Below are 14,398 nucleotides of genomic sequence, written 5' to 3'. Positions count from 1 at the left end.
AAATTTACATATCTCCATCCATGTTTACAACAACATGAATTCTAAATCTTTAAAGAAATACTTATAGTTTGAAGACAAGTACCAGGAGTAATAGTTGCACATTTAATTGCCACGTTGTACCTACAACACCAAAATAGCAGACAGAAAGTATACTAAAAAATCATTAAATGGAACAAAAAAGAAATAATTACTGTGACTAAAGGTAAAGTAGGACGATGGTCTCCTCAACAGATGAAAACATAAGATTCATGGGAAATATCACCAAAGAAAAAAAAAAAAATACATGACCAGATTATTACAAAAGTTACACATTATATAACATACACAGAAAATCTTCAACAACCATATCTACGAGTATATATGCTGCCTAACAAGCAATAAGAACACAAGAAGACAAAGTAGAATCAAACAGTCTTTAAACCATAACTGTTGCAGTGTCATATCCAGAAAATAGGCAGATAAAACAGGGTAACATTGATAAGAAAGAACATAATAACCCAAAATATAAGTCATCTGTTGTCAGCGCCAGATTACTAAAAGAAAAAAGAAATTAAAAACAAAAAGGCTACTCAAAGGTGTCAAATTCAGACTCAGATTATGAATCATAATTTGAATCACAACATAAGATAAGGCAGGAATTCTAAAATTCAGTTGAGTTGCACTTATATCTGTAAAACAAACAAAAACATTAAAAATAAAATATATCAATGAACATTGAATGATCATGTGCATACATATCTATGCATAAAGTATATTAAAAAAATGTAAAATAAATCGCATTTGATATATCACAACTTTAAAGCATCTTTATATCCAATGTCTGCTTCCAAACAAACTATTCTTGAGGAGAATCAAGCAAATGAAGACTTTATGGCATTTTCAAGCTCTTAAGAAAAATTAGGAGCCTTAAAATTTTAAAACCATTCAAAATGAGATATAAAAGTTGGAATTTGTCTATTTTAATTCTAAAAGGCCCTTAGAAAAGGCTTTAAATTTTCATCTGCAGTATTTGAGCCAGATCAACTGCTATCTAGCAAATCATAAGATTTGAATCACAATGAGCTTGTGTGATTCACAGTCAATTTTTATTACTCCAATTCAGATAATGAAGTAACTAGGTTCAAAGAGGTATACTAGTGAATGGGATCAGATCATACAATTCAGATGGAGAATATGATCTGGAAAACTATGAGGATGCTTTCTACAGGCTGCCTTCACACAGAAAACTCAAAAGAACAAAGCAAGCTATGACAGGAAACAACAAAACCTACTTAAGAGTTGCTTCAGCACTTTCAACTGTAACCATGTCATCGGTGGCATCACGCTGAGGGAGGCCAAGGTCAAAGTACTTTATATCCAACTCCAGGAAAGGAAAAATAAGCTACAAAATAGCAGAGATTTAAAATGCTACAAAAAAAAAATTGAACTGAACCAGAATAGAAAAAGAAGAAATCATGCAGACGCAATTAAAATGCAATACCTTATCTTTTATTAATTTCCAAATAACTCTCGTCATTTCATCTCCTGCTCATAAAAATAAGATCATAATTTTGCAAGGGTTATAATTTTGTGTGCTTCACACACACACACAGAGGGTAGAGAGAGAGACAAATGCACATTTGCACATGCACACACAAGAAGAGCGACTGAACAACTAGACAAGGTTAAGAAGATTTATATTTATAGACGTAAAATCTACTGAATTGTTCAGCTCAACATGTAGTCAAAAGGTCAATGTACTCTAGTGTTCCCCTAAGGTGGTGTTTGGTTTGTTAAGTCAAAAATATTCTGATGGAATGGCATTCCTGAGAATCTCATTCCAATGCCTACCTCATGGGAATATTTTTTTTGGTCCGTATCGTTAGATTCCAAAAATATGCACAGGGTGCAATATTTGGTTCAACACGGGAATCTTGGTTGGCATTTTAAAGAGATTAACGTTATACCCTTGAGTTGTGTATGAACAATAATTAAATAATATGTAGTACGTACCATTAAATCCATGCATTTAAATTTTCAACTATCATAAATTAAAAATAAAAATAAAAATCAACACAATAATCCAATTAATTGAAACAATTTTTTTGTTATTTTTTTTGGGGGGTGGGGGGGATAGCTACTTAATAAAGTAAACCCCCCCTATGGATGGATTTCAAGTGAATTACTAAAATACCCTCCATTATTATAAAACCACTTTCAACATGTGTGCCATTTTAGTAATTTAGTTTATTCACTAATAACTTCTCAGAAGCAATAACTAAACTTCCCTAACAATCAATTGCCATGTGTCCTCTTAATAAGTCATGAACTAAAATAAATTATAACTTTTTATTGAAATTATTTTGTGTCAATTTTTGTATTAAAAAAATTTCATAAAATTAAAATTAAAATTAAAATTACATGCAGGATGTGTGCAAGGGCTGCATATTATATTATTATAGTAAATACTACATTCATTTTTATTATTATAATCATTTATTATGATAAATATTATAAAAGCATATAATAATAATAATAATAATAATATGTTATGGGGGCATTCATGTCTAACTGCTCAAAATAGTGGGCCAATTTAGTCCCAAAATAGGATTCCTATGGGAGATTCCCATAAAACCTACATTGCATAGGATTCCCATGTTGGGATCCTTTATTTCCAGGGAATTCGAGATTACCACCATGTCACATTCCAGCCCCAAAACAAAAGTGCAAACAAATGCCATGGACATCACTCCCTTATGATGTTGAAAGATGTCGCAAACCAGATGCCCCTAAGGTTTTTTACAGAATATGATTCATAGACATTGACGTGGGTGCTATGAATAAAAGAGGTCGAAATACACATGCTAAGGTGGACGAGTAGTATAACATTAAAGGATAAACTAAAGAATGAACATATTCACATTAAGTTGGGCATAAAACCAGTTGAAGATAAGATAAAGGAGGGGCGGCTTAGATGGTTTGGGCATTTGAAGCACAGGCCAAGTTATGCACCAGTGAGGAGTGAGCTAGTCATTTTGATGGTACTAGAAGAGGAGGAGGTAGCCCTAAAAGAACTTGGAGTGAGATAGCGAGGAAGGATTTAATAGCTCTTAAAGTTAGTCGAAGAAAATGTCCTCAATCGCATGAATTGGCAGAAAAGGATTTCATATATCTGACCCCATATAGTGGACTCAAGGTTTGTTATTGTTGTTGTTGTTGAGGCAGTGGCTGGGAGCAGAGACAAAGACAGCTATATATGTTTTGAGATCTTGATGGGAACGGCTTGCGTCCCCCGCCCCCCAAAGGTGATTTTATATGAGGAAAAAAAACAGGGATTCATTTTTTATTTTGATTTTTATCCAGATTTTTATTTTTTTATTTTTAAAAAAATTTGTAAGTTCCTTCTTTCCTATAAATATAGGCCTATCAATATAATGCATTAGCTTTTAGATAAAATCCTATGTCAGATCTACAATTATCACATTTACAGTCCTGGAAATATATATCATGTAAAATTTGCTATCACAGAAATTCAAGATACTTCAACTTACAATTTTGCCCTAACCTTGAATCTTTCCCAATTTAGACTAGTATTCAACCAATAATTGTATAATTATTGATTACCTTTTTTCATACCTCCTGGACCCATTACACATACACCCAAAATTTATCATTGGAGGTGTCGCGGGATTCTCTATCCTGATTTGAGCTCAAATCAGAGCCAGTTAAGGAAATCTTGGCCGTTAACCATTCCTTAACTTGCTGAAGCCTCTTCCACCCATGACTTGTAAGGCATGCAATTACATTATTGGGACAGAAACTCATTGGTTGTACCCTAATGTGGCATCCTCCTATTCGAGGATTACAAGACACACCCCCTAGCACTACAAATACCATACCCTTGCTCTACTTGGGGACTTTGTGGAACCTTGAGAATGAATTACCTCTACTTAGGGACTTTGTGGAACCTTGAGAATCAATTACATCTCTCTTTCTCTAGAAATCACAGACCTCCTCTCTCTAAACCCCAACACCCCCCCCCCCCCCCAAAATCTTGCATTTCACCCAAAATCTAGAATCTCCTTACCTGCCACTTGATGCTCAGCCTCCTCAGGATTTCCAAGTTATCCCTCTGTAGCCCTCTGTACTTCATCCCATTGAGGCCATGGAATGCCATCTCCACACCACCCCCCCCAAACTACAAAGGTGCAGAATAAGATTATAAAACATTGCACAACAACTGCTTAAGTGCAATTCTATATTGGGATTCAGTTGAGACTAAGACAAAATAGTGAATTGAAGCATATATATCAGTAGAAATTTTATTCTCCTAGAAATTCTCTTATAGGTGATATTCAATTGTATAAAATGCCTAAATATCAATGCAGTAAAATGATGGCAAACATTTGATTTCGTATTCCATCAACCACCATGGCCTCATGCTCAATTAAGCTAACAGGGTTACTTATTCATATTTTGTTCTTTTATTTGACAATAGGACTGTTGAGTATCTACCATGTATCCAACACCCAGAGATTTCTCTCTCTCTCTCTCTCTCTCTCTCTCTCTCTCTCTCTGCCTCATGCTCAATTAAGCTAACAGGGTTACTTATTCATATTTTGTTCTTTTATTTGACACTAAGACTGTTGAGTATCAACCATGTATCCAACACCCAGAGATTTCTCTCTCTCTCTCTCTCTCTCTCTCCTGGCTAGATCAACAGAATGTAAAAAGCATCACAACAACCAAATACCTTTTGGCAGGATTGACTTGTCAGTTGCCTTCCTTGGGAAGGTCAGAGTTTGACTCCCTTAAGGAGGTTTGGTGTAGTGTGTGTGTGTTTGTGTGAACTTTTGTGATTCATCACTCTTCACAATTTAGGCATGTTTCCTTCACCTTACCATAAAGGCTCTGTTTTAAACCTGAAAATATTAGGGAAATGAATGGAGAGAATGAAGTAATCCGCTTCTTTTTTATGTTTGGTTATCAAGAAGAGAGAAAGAAAATAAAATATATAACTAATGAATAAAATTTTGATTTTGTACATCATTAATATTGATTTTTCTTAATCGTTAATCATATCATAACAAATTTTTATTTTGAATTGTATTTGATATAGAGAAAAAATATAATGGAAAATAGACGTCCTCCTTATTTTCCTTTTCTTTCCTCAAGAAAAACCCTTGATCCCAAGGGGGCCTATAAAACTCCTTCACTCTTGCATGAACTAGTTATTCAACATATTCAACATATGCTATGATGAATCAAACAATTGATAGAATTTTTTTTTTTTTTGGGATAGAAAAAGAGAATATTTCATTCACAAGAAAAGAAATTACAAAAAGGAGCAAGAGATATCCTCCTTAGAAGAGATGAAGCAAAACAACAACAACAACAAAACCAAACCTCAAGTCCCACTTGGTTGGGTCGGCTATATGAATCCTCTTCCGCCAATTTATGCGATCATGGACCATTTCTTTTGACAAATTCAGGACCATAGTTGGTCTTATAACTGTCCTATAAAACTTTCCTTTTAATTTTAAGGGTATTCTACGATCACAAAGCACGCTTGAAGCACTTCTCCATTTTACCCAACCTGCTTTAACTCTATACATTACATCATCTTCAATTTCCCCTTCATCTTGCATAATAGATCCAAGGTATCAAAATCTACAAGTGCCATTTATTGTTTCATCATCAAGTTTAACTTTTTCTCCAATATTCCTCCTACCATTACTGAAACTACATTTCATGTATTCTGTTTTATTTTTACTTATCCTAAAGTCTCTAGATTCCAAAACTTCTCTCCATAATTCTAACATAGCCTCTACTCCGCCCTTATTTTCATCAATCAATACAATATCAACTGCAAACAACATACACCATGAAACCTCATTTTGAATTCTCTTAGTCAGTTTTTCCATCACTAAAGCAAAAAGATAAGGGCTTAAAGTAGATCCTTGATGTACACCTATGGTGATTAAAAATCCTCTAGTTTCTCCATCTATAGTCCTTACACTAGTCATACATATCCTTAATGACATTAGTATACCTACTACATATACTTTTTTTTTTTTTTTTTCTAAAACCCACCATAGAACTTCCCTAGGTACCCTATCATATGCTTTCTCTAAGTCAATAAATACCACATGCAAGTCACTCTTCTTTTCCCTAAACTTTTCCATTAATTTTCTTAAAAGATATATAGCTTTTGTGGTAGATCTCCCAGGAATTGATTTTCTGAGACCTTCATTTCTAGTCTTAATCTTTGTTCAACTACCCTTTCCCACAATTTCATCGTACGACTCATAAATTTAACTCCATAATAGTTATTACAATTTTGAATATCTCCTTTATTTGTGTATATAAGTATTAAAATATTTTTCCTCCATATCACATACCATATACTGAGACATCCTCCCCCTGTAAAGTACAAAGATTTCTTTCCAACCAAATACCCCATAAAACAGCAAAGAAACCACACTTCCACAAAGCCAAACCATACTCCTAACCAATCATGTAAAGAAATAGCCAACAACTCCACCAATCTGCAGCTCACTCTCTGAAAAGCCCAAACAAATTATTCTAAACCCTCCAAGAAAAGGAACAACGCAGGAAAAGTTGAGAAGCAAATCCTGAATTGGCAAAGAAGTAACATACACACCTAGAGATAAAGCCTTAGAAGGCCCCTACCCTACAACAGCTTGCTAGAGTTCACTTTATTAAGAATAGGGACCCAAATAAATACCATAATCTTAAAGGAGCCTATAGCCTTCCAAATGGTGTAATGAACCAGAAAAGAAACTTGTTAACATTTTCATCATATATATATTTTTTTATCTCAAAAGAAATTTATTAAGAAAGAGAATGGAGAAAATTGCAATCTAGGAGAAGATAAGAAATCCTCAAAGCAGAGAAAAAAAATCAAAAGAAAAACAAAAATAAAATAAAAAACAAAGCAAAAAAAGAACTAACAAGCCCCAATTAAGAAAACCTTACTTTAAACCATTCCCTGCATAATTGATAGAGCACTAAAGCCTTGTTAATTTCTAGTGACCTTTATTTGCTCTTCTTTTAGCTCCATGCAATTGAACTTCATTCCCTCCAAAATCAGCCATTCACAATCCCATTCTATCCAAAAGATTTTGAGAAGTGACATCTTGCTCACTAACCTTCTCCATAGGAGTAGGAAGAATCCCATACTTACAATTATTACTCCCAGCCAAGATATCCTCCCCATTGTTCTCCTTCTGAATTCAATTACTTCCTTTATATATGTCAGACTTAGTGCAATTTTTTTTATTCCTAGACACAAAAATCTGTATCATCATTTATATCTAAAAACTCACCTCCCACATGTTCAATTCAAGCAATTGTTTACAAGCAGATTTTTCTTACTGTTCCCTTCTGCTGATTGGCACTTGTACACCTTCATACCATCTCTAAATTTTCCTTCTCACACCATCATCCCCATCCAAAACAGCCCTGCTTATGCTCAACCCTTAAACCTTTGTTCTGCTATAAGAACTTTCTTGGGTTTCCTATTGCCTGAACCCCAACTAAAAGAATCATTAGAAGATAGATTAGACCAATGGGCTATAACACCTGGCTCCTAGGCTTTGACAAGATCATTTGACTTATGGGCCTGGTAATTAGGGTTGTTGACACCCTATTTTGTCCGAGGTCAATTTGATTACATTATGAAAATTCCTCAACTAATTGGAAAATAATGGACAATGAATGGCTAGAAAAATAACTACTTATGGATTCTCTATCTTTCCTTAGAACCTTGTTATTGCAATTTAAGCTTGAACTAAGTTGTGGCCTCCAATTCTATATTTTTAATGTTCAATTGCCTTTTTCTTGTCCAAAAAATTCTATAAAAAGGAAGGCATGGTTTTCACACACAGACATATTCAATATTCTTTTGCACGTGGGGTGGGGTGGTTTGGATTCACATTCAATATTGGAGGACATACATTGAACCTAAGCACAAATTCAAAGAAAAAGGTTCTAAGCACAAATTCGGTGAACCAGCTTGGAGAGGGATTTTTGTTCAAAGAAAAAAAAAATAGCTAAGGGGACTCACATGGAGAAGAAGGAAAACCCTAAGAGTTTACATTTAAAGGGGTTTTACCTTCAAGAGCATGAGCTTACATGAAAAGAAAGGAGAGCTTACATTGAGGAGAAAGCTACATGCACTCTTCAAATTTATTTTTATATATTGATGTCCTTGTTTGAATCATTGAAGAAAGCTTTACGAGGTTGTGTTAAACAAAGAAGAGAGAGGGACAGAGAGAGAGCGAGAAAGAAGAGAGAAGAAGAGAGGAAGAAAGAGAGAGTCGTGAAAAGAGAGGGGAAGGGTGAGCTCAGCTCTTTGCACTAGCAGAATTCATCCAAGCAGATGGCCATCGGCAAGTTAGCCAATTTCAAGAATGAGGGAGAGAGAGAGCACCCGGGGTGGTCCCAATGATGAGATAGAGGGCACGGAGACGTTGATGCAGCAGGGACAAGTGGCCGGAATCCATGGCTGCACAGCAGCAGCATCGAGAAAGAGAGGAAGAAGAAGATGCAAGCTTGTCTGCAAGTCCTAGTGAGACCTGTCAGCTTCTAGGGGCTCTCTGGCGACAGGTGACAGGCGTCAACAGAACTTGGTGTAATGGCTCAACAGGCTCCAACAAGGACGGTCGCTGGGTGGACTGCAATTGGATGAAGGGCAGCTAGGGTTCCAAGAACCCTAGAGTTGTGAAGACAAGGAAGATGAATAGTGCTCTAACGTGTGCGCATGGATGTGTGCATTTTAAAATTCAACCGGTAGACCAATTCATATTTGTTAAAATCTAACGATTCACAACTCGATTCATAAGATTCATATGAGTTCCACACCAAATCAATTAGAATCTTACTAGCGAATCTAAAATCAACTGACTCACTACTAAATCTATTGATTCATCTCATGAATCTAGAGAATCGATCCAAATCTATCAATTCACACGATGCTAGACCTATCGTATACTGACAAGCCAAACTAGTTTAAAACCCCATATTTTTTAATTGCTTTTTTTTTTTAAACATGATTAGCTTCCATTCCTCGTCTACATCAATTTTTTGCACTAACTCTTCAAACTTGCTAATTCTCTTTGACCCCCTTCAATTTACGACTTTTGTCACCATTCAAGCAAACCTCATTACCTCCAATATCTCTCAACTTTAAATCCAACTTATCCAAAAAATCCTAAGCTTCTATATCTTCCTTGGGAATTTCTTCCACAAGAGTAGGCAATGTTCCATCCCTACACTGTGAATTGTTGACTAAACCACCATTTTCAAAAATAGACACTCCCTCCAAACCTTCTAATAGGGCAGGATGAACATAAGATAAATACCCTACTTCATCACAATAGTTAGAAGTGTGTCCATATTGTTTCCAAATCTCATCCAACTATAACCCCTCATCACAATCAAATTCACTCCAATCATAATATCCCCTCATTTCCTAACCTCCTTTATTTCCTTTCCTCATTGCTGCACCCAACCTCCTTTTTCATACGAGAGTTTTCCACTATGCTAAATTCTCCTCTAGAGTCTCTCCTTAAAAGTTTTGTCAATGTAGCACTAGAATTATCTCTCTTCTCATCAAACAACTTCCTCATCTCGGCGCCCATACAAGCTAACTTTCGGCAAGCATACACCTTGCTAACCTCAAATCTATCAAAATTTGGACGCAAGATATCATCAATCTCCCCCATAAATGCTCCAAGATTATTACATCTTACCTCCCCATTTTTTGAACACTCTTCTAGCCTTGTTTCATTTTTAATGCCATAGTCTAATTCTAGCTCTGAACTATTAATAGTCTAGGTATGTACCAGAGTATGATCAGCCCAACTTGAAGTTCAAAATGATGGACTCTAAACGTGAAGTTCAACCTCCTCCTTCCCACTGCTTGTTTCCTGAGCTCTAAAGACTAAAATTTGGTCCTTCACGTTCTTTAAATCCAGCTCTGACTTCTCTCATTCCCTGTTTCCTTATCCAACATCCTAACCTTCACCATTTACCTTCTAAATAGAACCCAAGGAATGAGGACCTGCCCTAGACTCCTCATTAGATCCCAAATTGGATAAACTTAAGTCTTGGGCTTGCTCAAGTAAATGGCCCGGTTTATATAGAAAAGAAACACTCTTCTTATCAATTAGTTGGGCCAAGTCCAAAACAAGAATCATACCACCTGACCCATATCTCTTTGCTTCTTCCCTCCTAAATGCAGCCTTAGCAGCCTCCAAAATGAACGATTCCCCTGTCGGAACCCTAGCTACCTTCTCAGGCAATTTCGACTGGTTGACAAAGATTGCAGCCTTCAAAGGTTGCTGACTGTTTGACAACTTGTTGGCTATGTTTGTTTGGCAAATTAATGGCCCCTACTGCTGATTTTAAAAGCTTAGCCTCGATTATCCGAAGTACACCATCACACCTACAGCACCTATCCTACTTACAGTTGCCATAACTCAATCTCCAGAGAGGGCTTGACAATTCACCTCCCTCTATATTACCTTCCAGCATGACCTGCCTCCAAGATCTGAAACATGGATGATCATCCACAACCATAACTCTAAAATATTTTCGCAACTCCTTCGGCAAGTTGCAGAAAACACTCGCGAATCTTCTCCATCCCCCACCTTTTGCCCCGCCTAGAATTGACACAGAAAATCTCCAACTATTCCAACCCGACCCTAACTCTAGGAACTTTCCCACCTTCATCCACCTAATCGACAGCCAAGGTTTGTAATACCCTTGTGAAAACTCTGAAAACCCCTCTCCATTTGACCAAAAACCATCAATCCTTCGACAAACCACAAAACAACCTCTTCTGATGACTTAACCCATCTGTTATGAACATCATTCTTCTCAACCATGAGCAACAATGATCCCCCTCGCCCTTGTCTAGATGCAGACCAAAGGACTTTCCCTCGATCTGAATCGCTCGGCTCATCGTAACCTAAACCACTCTTCATCGCAGCAAATGCACTTTTTCGGGGGGAGGGGGGGGGGGAGGAATAGTATCGTGAGAGGGAGAGAGAGACAAATAGGGCCTTTGAGCACAACCCTCAATTCATTCAACTATTTACAAGCAGATTTTTCTTACCTTTCCCCTCCTTTGGTAATTGGCACTTGTACACCTTCATACCATAGTGCATAGTTGTCAAATCAACATTCGAATCATGAATCTAAATTCAAATTTTGTGAATCAGAATTGAGAATCAAATCAAACCATAAATGTTAAAGCTTGATATATATATTGTTGGCGCACAACCAAATAGCTTAAGCTTTTAGGTAAAGTGATCATCTAACATCGCATTAGAGCTAGTTACCAAGTGGTCCTCGGGACTAGTCGCGTTGCCCAAGTTTACTATGTGATGTTTTAAAAAATTATTGTATTTCCCGTAATGAGTGTTATCTATCGTGTATTTAACTCTCCACATGCTATGTGCTATCAGGTTGTATGTGTGAGGAGTGTTAAAGCTTGATATACATTGTTGGCCCACAACCTAACAACCTAAGCTTTTAGGTAAAGTGGTGATCTAACAATAAGATTCAGTACAAATTTTCAAAAACAATTCTAAATGACATGCATATATATGAACAACAAGAAAAATAGTAAAATACATTTAAATTTTGACAATATTTCATGTATGCTTTCCCAAACAAATGAAAAGTGAGGGAATGAATAAAAAAATATTAATAAAAAAAATGAAGTTTATGTTGTCTAAGAGAAGGAATAAGAAAAAAATAATAAAAAACTGAACTTTTGGTGTTTATCAACAATTAAAAAAAAAATAATATTTCATGCATATTCTATGATAACTATACCCTTTAGGCCACAATAAATTTAAATTGCTTTGAGGAATTTGCATGATTTTTTCTTTGTTTTTATATTAAACAAATTCATAGTAACCATGTTGTTCATTAATAAAATTATGTTAATTAATATTGGAAAATCCATTCAATTTATTATTGGCAGGAGGGGCTTAGATGAAACAAAATTATGAGGGACATGCTTAAACATATATAACATAAGGGTTGGGGCAAAGAAGGGAAAAACAACAAAGCAAGGGCATGCTGAAACCAGATGTGACCCCTGGCAGCACTGCAGACCAGCAGCAGCCACCTAGCAGCATCGCAGACACCTAGCACACAGGTGGTACCGTGGTAGCACTACAAGACCCTTGTAGCCACCAGCTGCTGCTGTCCTGCCATGTTTCCAGCCTAGAAGGGGACACTTGGCAGGCAACTGGCAACAAGTATCTGCTCTCTTGATCCATTCCAGCCATGCAGAGCAGCAAGAGGAATTTGCATATGTTTATTGACTTACACAGAAAGCTTATGGTAAAGTACATAGAAAGTTCTATAGTGGATTTTAGAAAAGAAGGGAGTATGCAACAAATATACTGATGTTATTAAGGATACATATATGATAAAGTAATGACAAGAATTAGGACTGCAGGAGGGGAGTCTAGAAATTTTCGAATCACAATAGGTGTATATCAAGGTTCTATTTTAAGCCCCTATTTGTTTGCTTTAGTGATTAAAAAGCTTACTAGGAATATCCAAAATGAGATAACATGGAACATGATGTTTGCACATGATATTAGTTTAATTGATGAAAGTAAAAGGGGGTAGAATCTAAGTAAGAACTTTGGAGAACAATTATAGAGTCTAGAGGTTTTAGGATAAGTAGAAATAAGATAGAATATATGAAATGTAATTTCAGACATATAAGGAAGAATAATGAAGACAAGATTAAACTTGATAATTGAGAAATCTACAGCACTAATAGATTTTGATATCTTAGATCTATTATGCAAGGGGAGGAAGAAGTTGAAGAGGATGTTGTAGTACATAGAGTCAAAGCAGGTTGGGTAAAATGGAGGAGAGCGTTGAGTGTGTTGTGCAATCATAAAATATCATTAAAATTGAAAGGAAAATTTATAAGACAGCTAAAAGACCAGTCATGTTTTGTGGATTAGATACTAGGCAACTAAGAAACAACACATTAAAAAAGTAAAAATGGTCGAAATGCGCATGCTAAGGTGGATGAGTGATATTATATTAAAGAATAAATTAATAAATGAACATAATTGTAATAAGTTAGGCCTAAAACTAATAGAAGATAAGGAAGCGATCATGGCAGCTTAGATGGTTTGGGTATTCGAAGCATAGGCCAACTGGTATGCCACCGAGGAGGAACGAGCTAATCATTGTAAATGGTGCTAGAAGAGGAAGGGGTAGACCTAAAATAACTTGGAATGAGGTTGTGAGGAAGGATTTAACAGCTCTTAAGTTAGTTGAAGAAAATGCCCTCAATCGCGTGAATTAGTAGAAAAGGATTCACATAGCAAACTCCACATAGTGCGACTTAAGACTTGTTATTGTTGTTGTTGTACCTAGGGATTTTGGATAAAAATAGAAGGTTTTCATAAGGAAAATGGTATAACAAAACTTGCATGAAATTTAATCTTATCAAGGAAATATTTAAGCTTGTTATTCCTAAGTACTGGATATGTCTGCACATAGGTTATCATAGCTGCAAGTTTTGTTTTAGTTGGAAAATTAAATGTGATGAATATTGATCTCCTAATGATGATAGTTTTACTTGCTATGGCATAGCTTGTGTTTGTGCATTGAATTGCTATTATGTAAGATAGCTGGCACTTTATGTGTTGTTTGTGGCTGTGATATTGTGAGATTTGAGTAAGTAGGTATTGTGTCTCCCTTGCGTTAAAGGCCATAAACCTCCAAAGTGAATTTCCGCATTAAGCAGTGGTTGGCCAAGCTGAAAATTGGCACTTCTCTGACATAAAAATTGCAATTTTCTGAGACAGCACTACTTTTTTTTTTTTTTTTTTTAAATATTGAATTGCATGCTATTGGAATGTTTTGTGACTGTAATTTTAGATGAAAAGATTGCTTAGAGCTGAAATTTGATCTCCATTCTTCTAATTCAATTGCCCATTTCCCCTCACTCTTATCCTCCTCTCTACTTCTTCTTCCTCCTCCTCATCTCTTTTCTATTCTAAGCCAAAATTCGATCTCCATTCTTCCATTTTAATCGCCCATTTCCCCACTATTATCCTCCTCTCTTCTTCTTCCTCCTCCCAATCTCCATTCTATTTTGTCTCTTTACTTTTTTTGTTTCTGAATCCTTTATTTTGTCCTGATTCTTCTTCTTCTTCCTCACTCCTATATCTCTTTGGTTTTCTGACTTCTTGTTCTCTGCCCTAAAATTTCCTTCCAAAAAAAAAAAAAAATCAAAGAGCAGTAATGAAAATTTTCAAAATTCCAGCTGTGTCCCCAGTTTTCAAATATCCCATTCCCAGAAGATTTTTGCAATACCTCCCACACCATCATAAGCAAAACACCC

At 35.9% G+C, this 14,398-nt stretch overlaps 1 protein-coding gene across 2 annotated transcripts in view; it reads right to left on the bottom strand.

Moving 5' to 3' along the window:
* The window catches only part of LOC131144890 (isocitrate dehydrogenase [NADP]-like), a 28,939-nt gene that overhangs the window by 2,695 nt on the left and 11,846 nt on the right, over window positions 1-14,398 (bottom strand). For both annotated transcript variants that reach the window (XM_058093823.1, XM_058093824.1), the window contains exons 2-4: window positions 1,481-1,524; window positions 1,272-1,381; window positions 83-120 (exon numbers count right to left, since the gene is read on the bottom strand). In XM_058093823.1, the coding sequence (XP_057949806.1) occupies window positions 83-120; window positions 1,272-1,381; window positions 1,481-1,524 (192 nt within the window). The remainder of the gene's footprint in view (window positions 1-82; window positions 121-1,271; window positions 1,382-1,480; window positions 1,525-14,398) is intronic.

Source organism: Malania oleifera, chromosome 12 (assembly GCF_029873635.1).
Source record: "Malania oleifera isolate guangnan ecotype guangnan chromosome 12, ASM2987363v1, whole genome shotgun sequence".
In the NCBI taxonomy this organism is placed as follows: Eukaryota; Viridiplantae; Streptophyta; class Magnoliopsida; order Santalales; family Ximeniaceae; genus Malania; species Malania oleifera.
The sequence above is the reverse complement of the archived record's forward strand: the minus strand, read 5'-3'. Positions and strand labels throughout refer to the sequence as shown.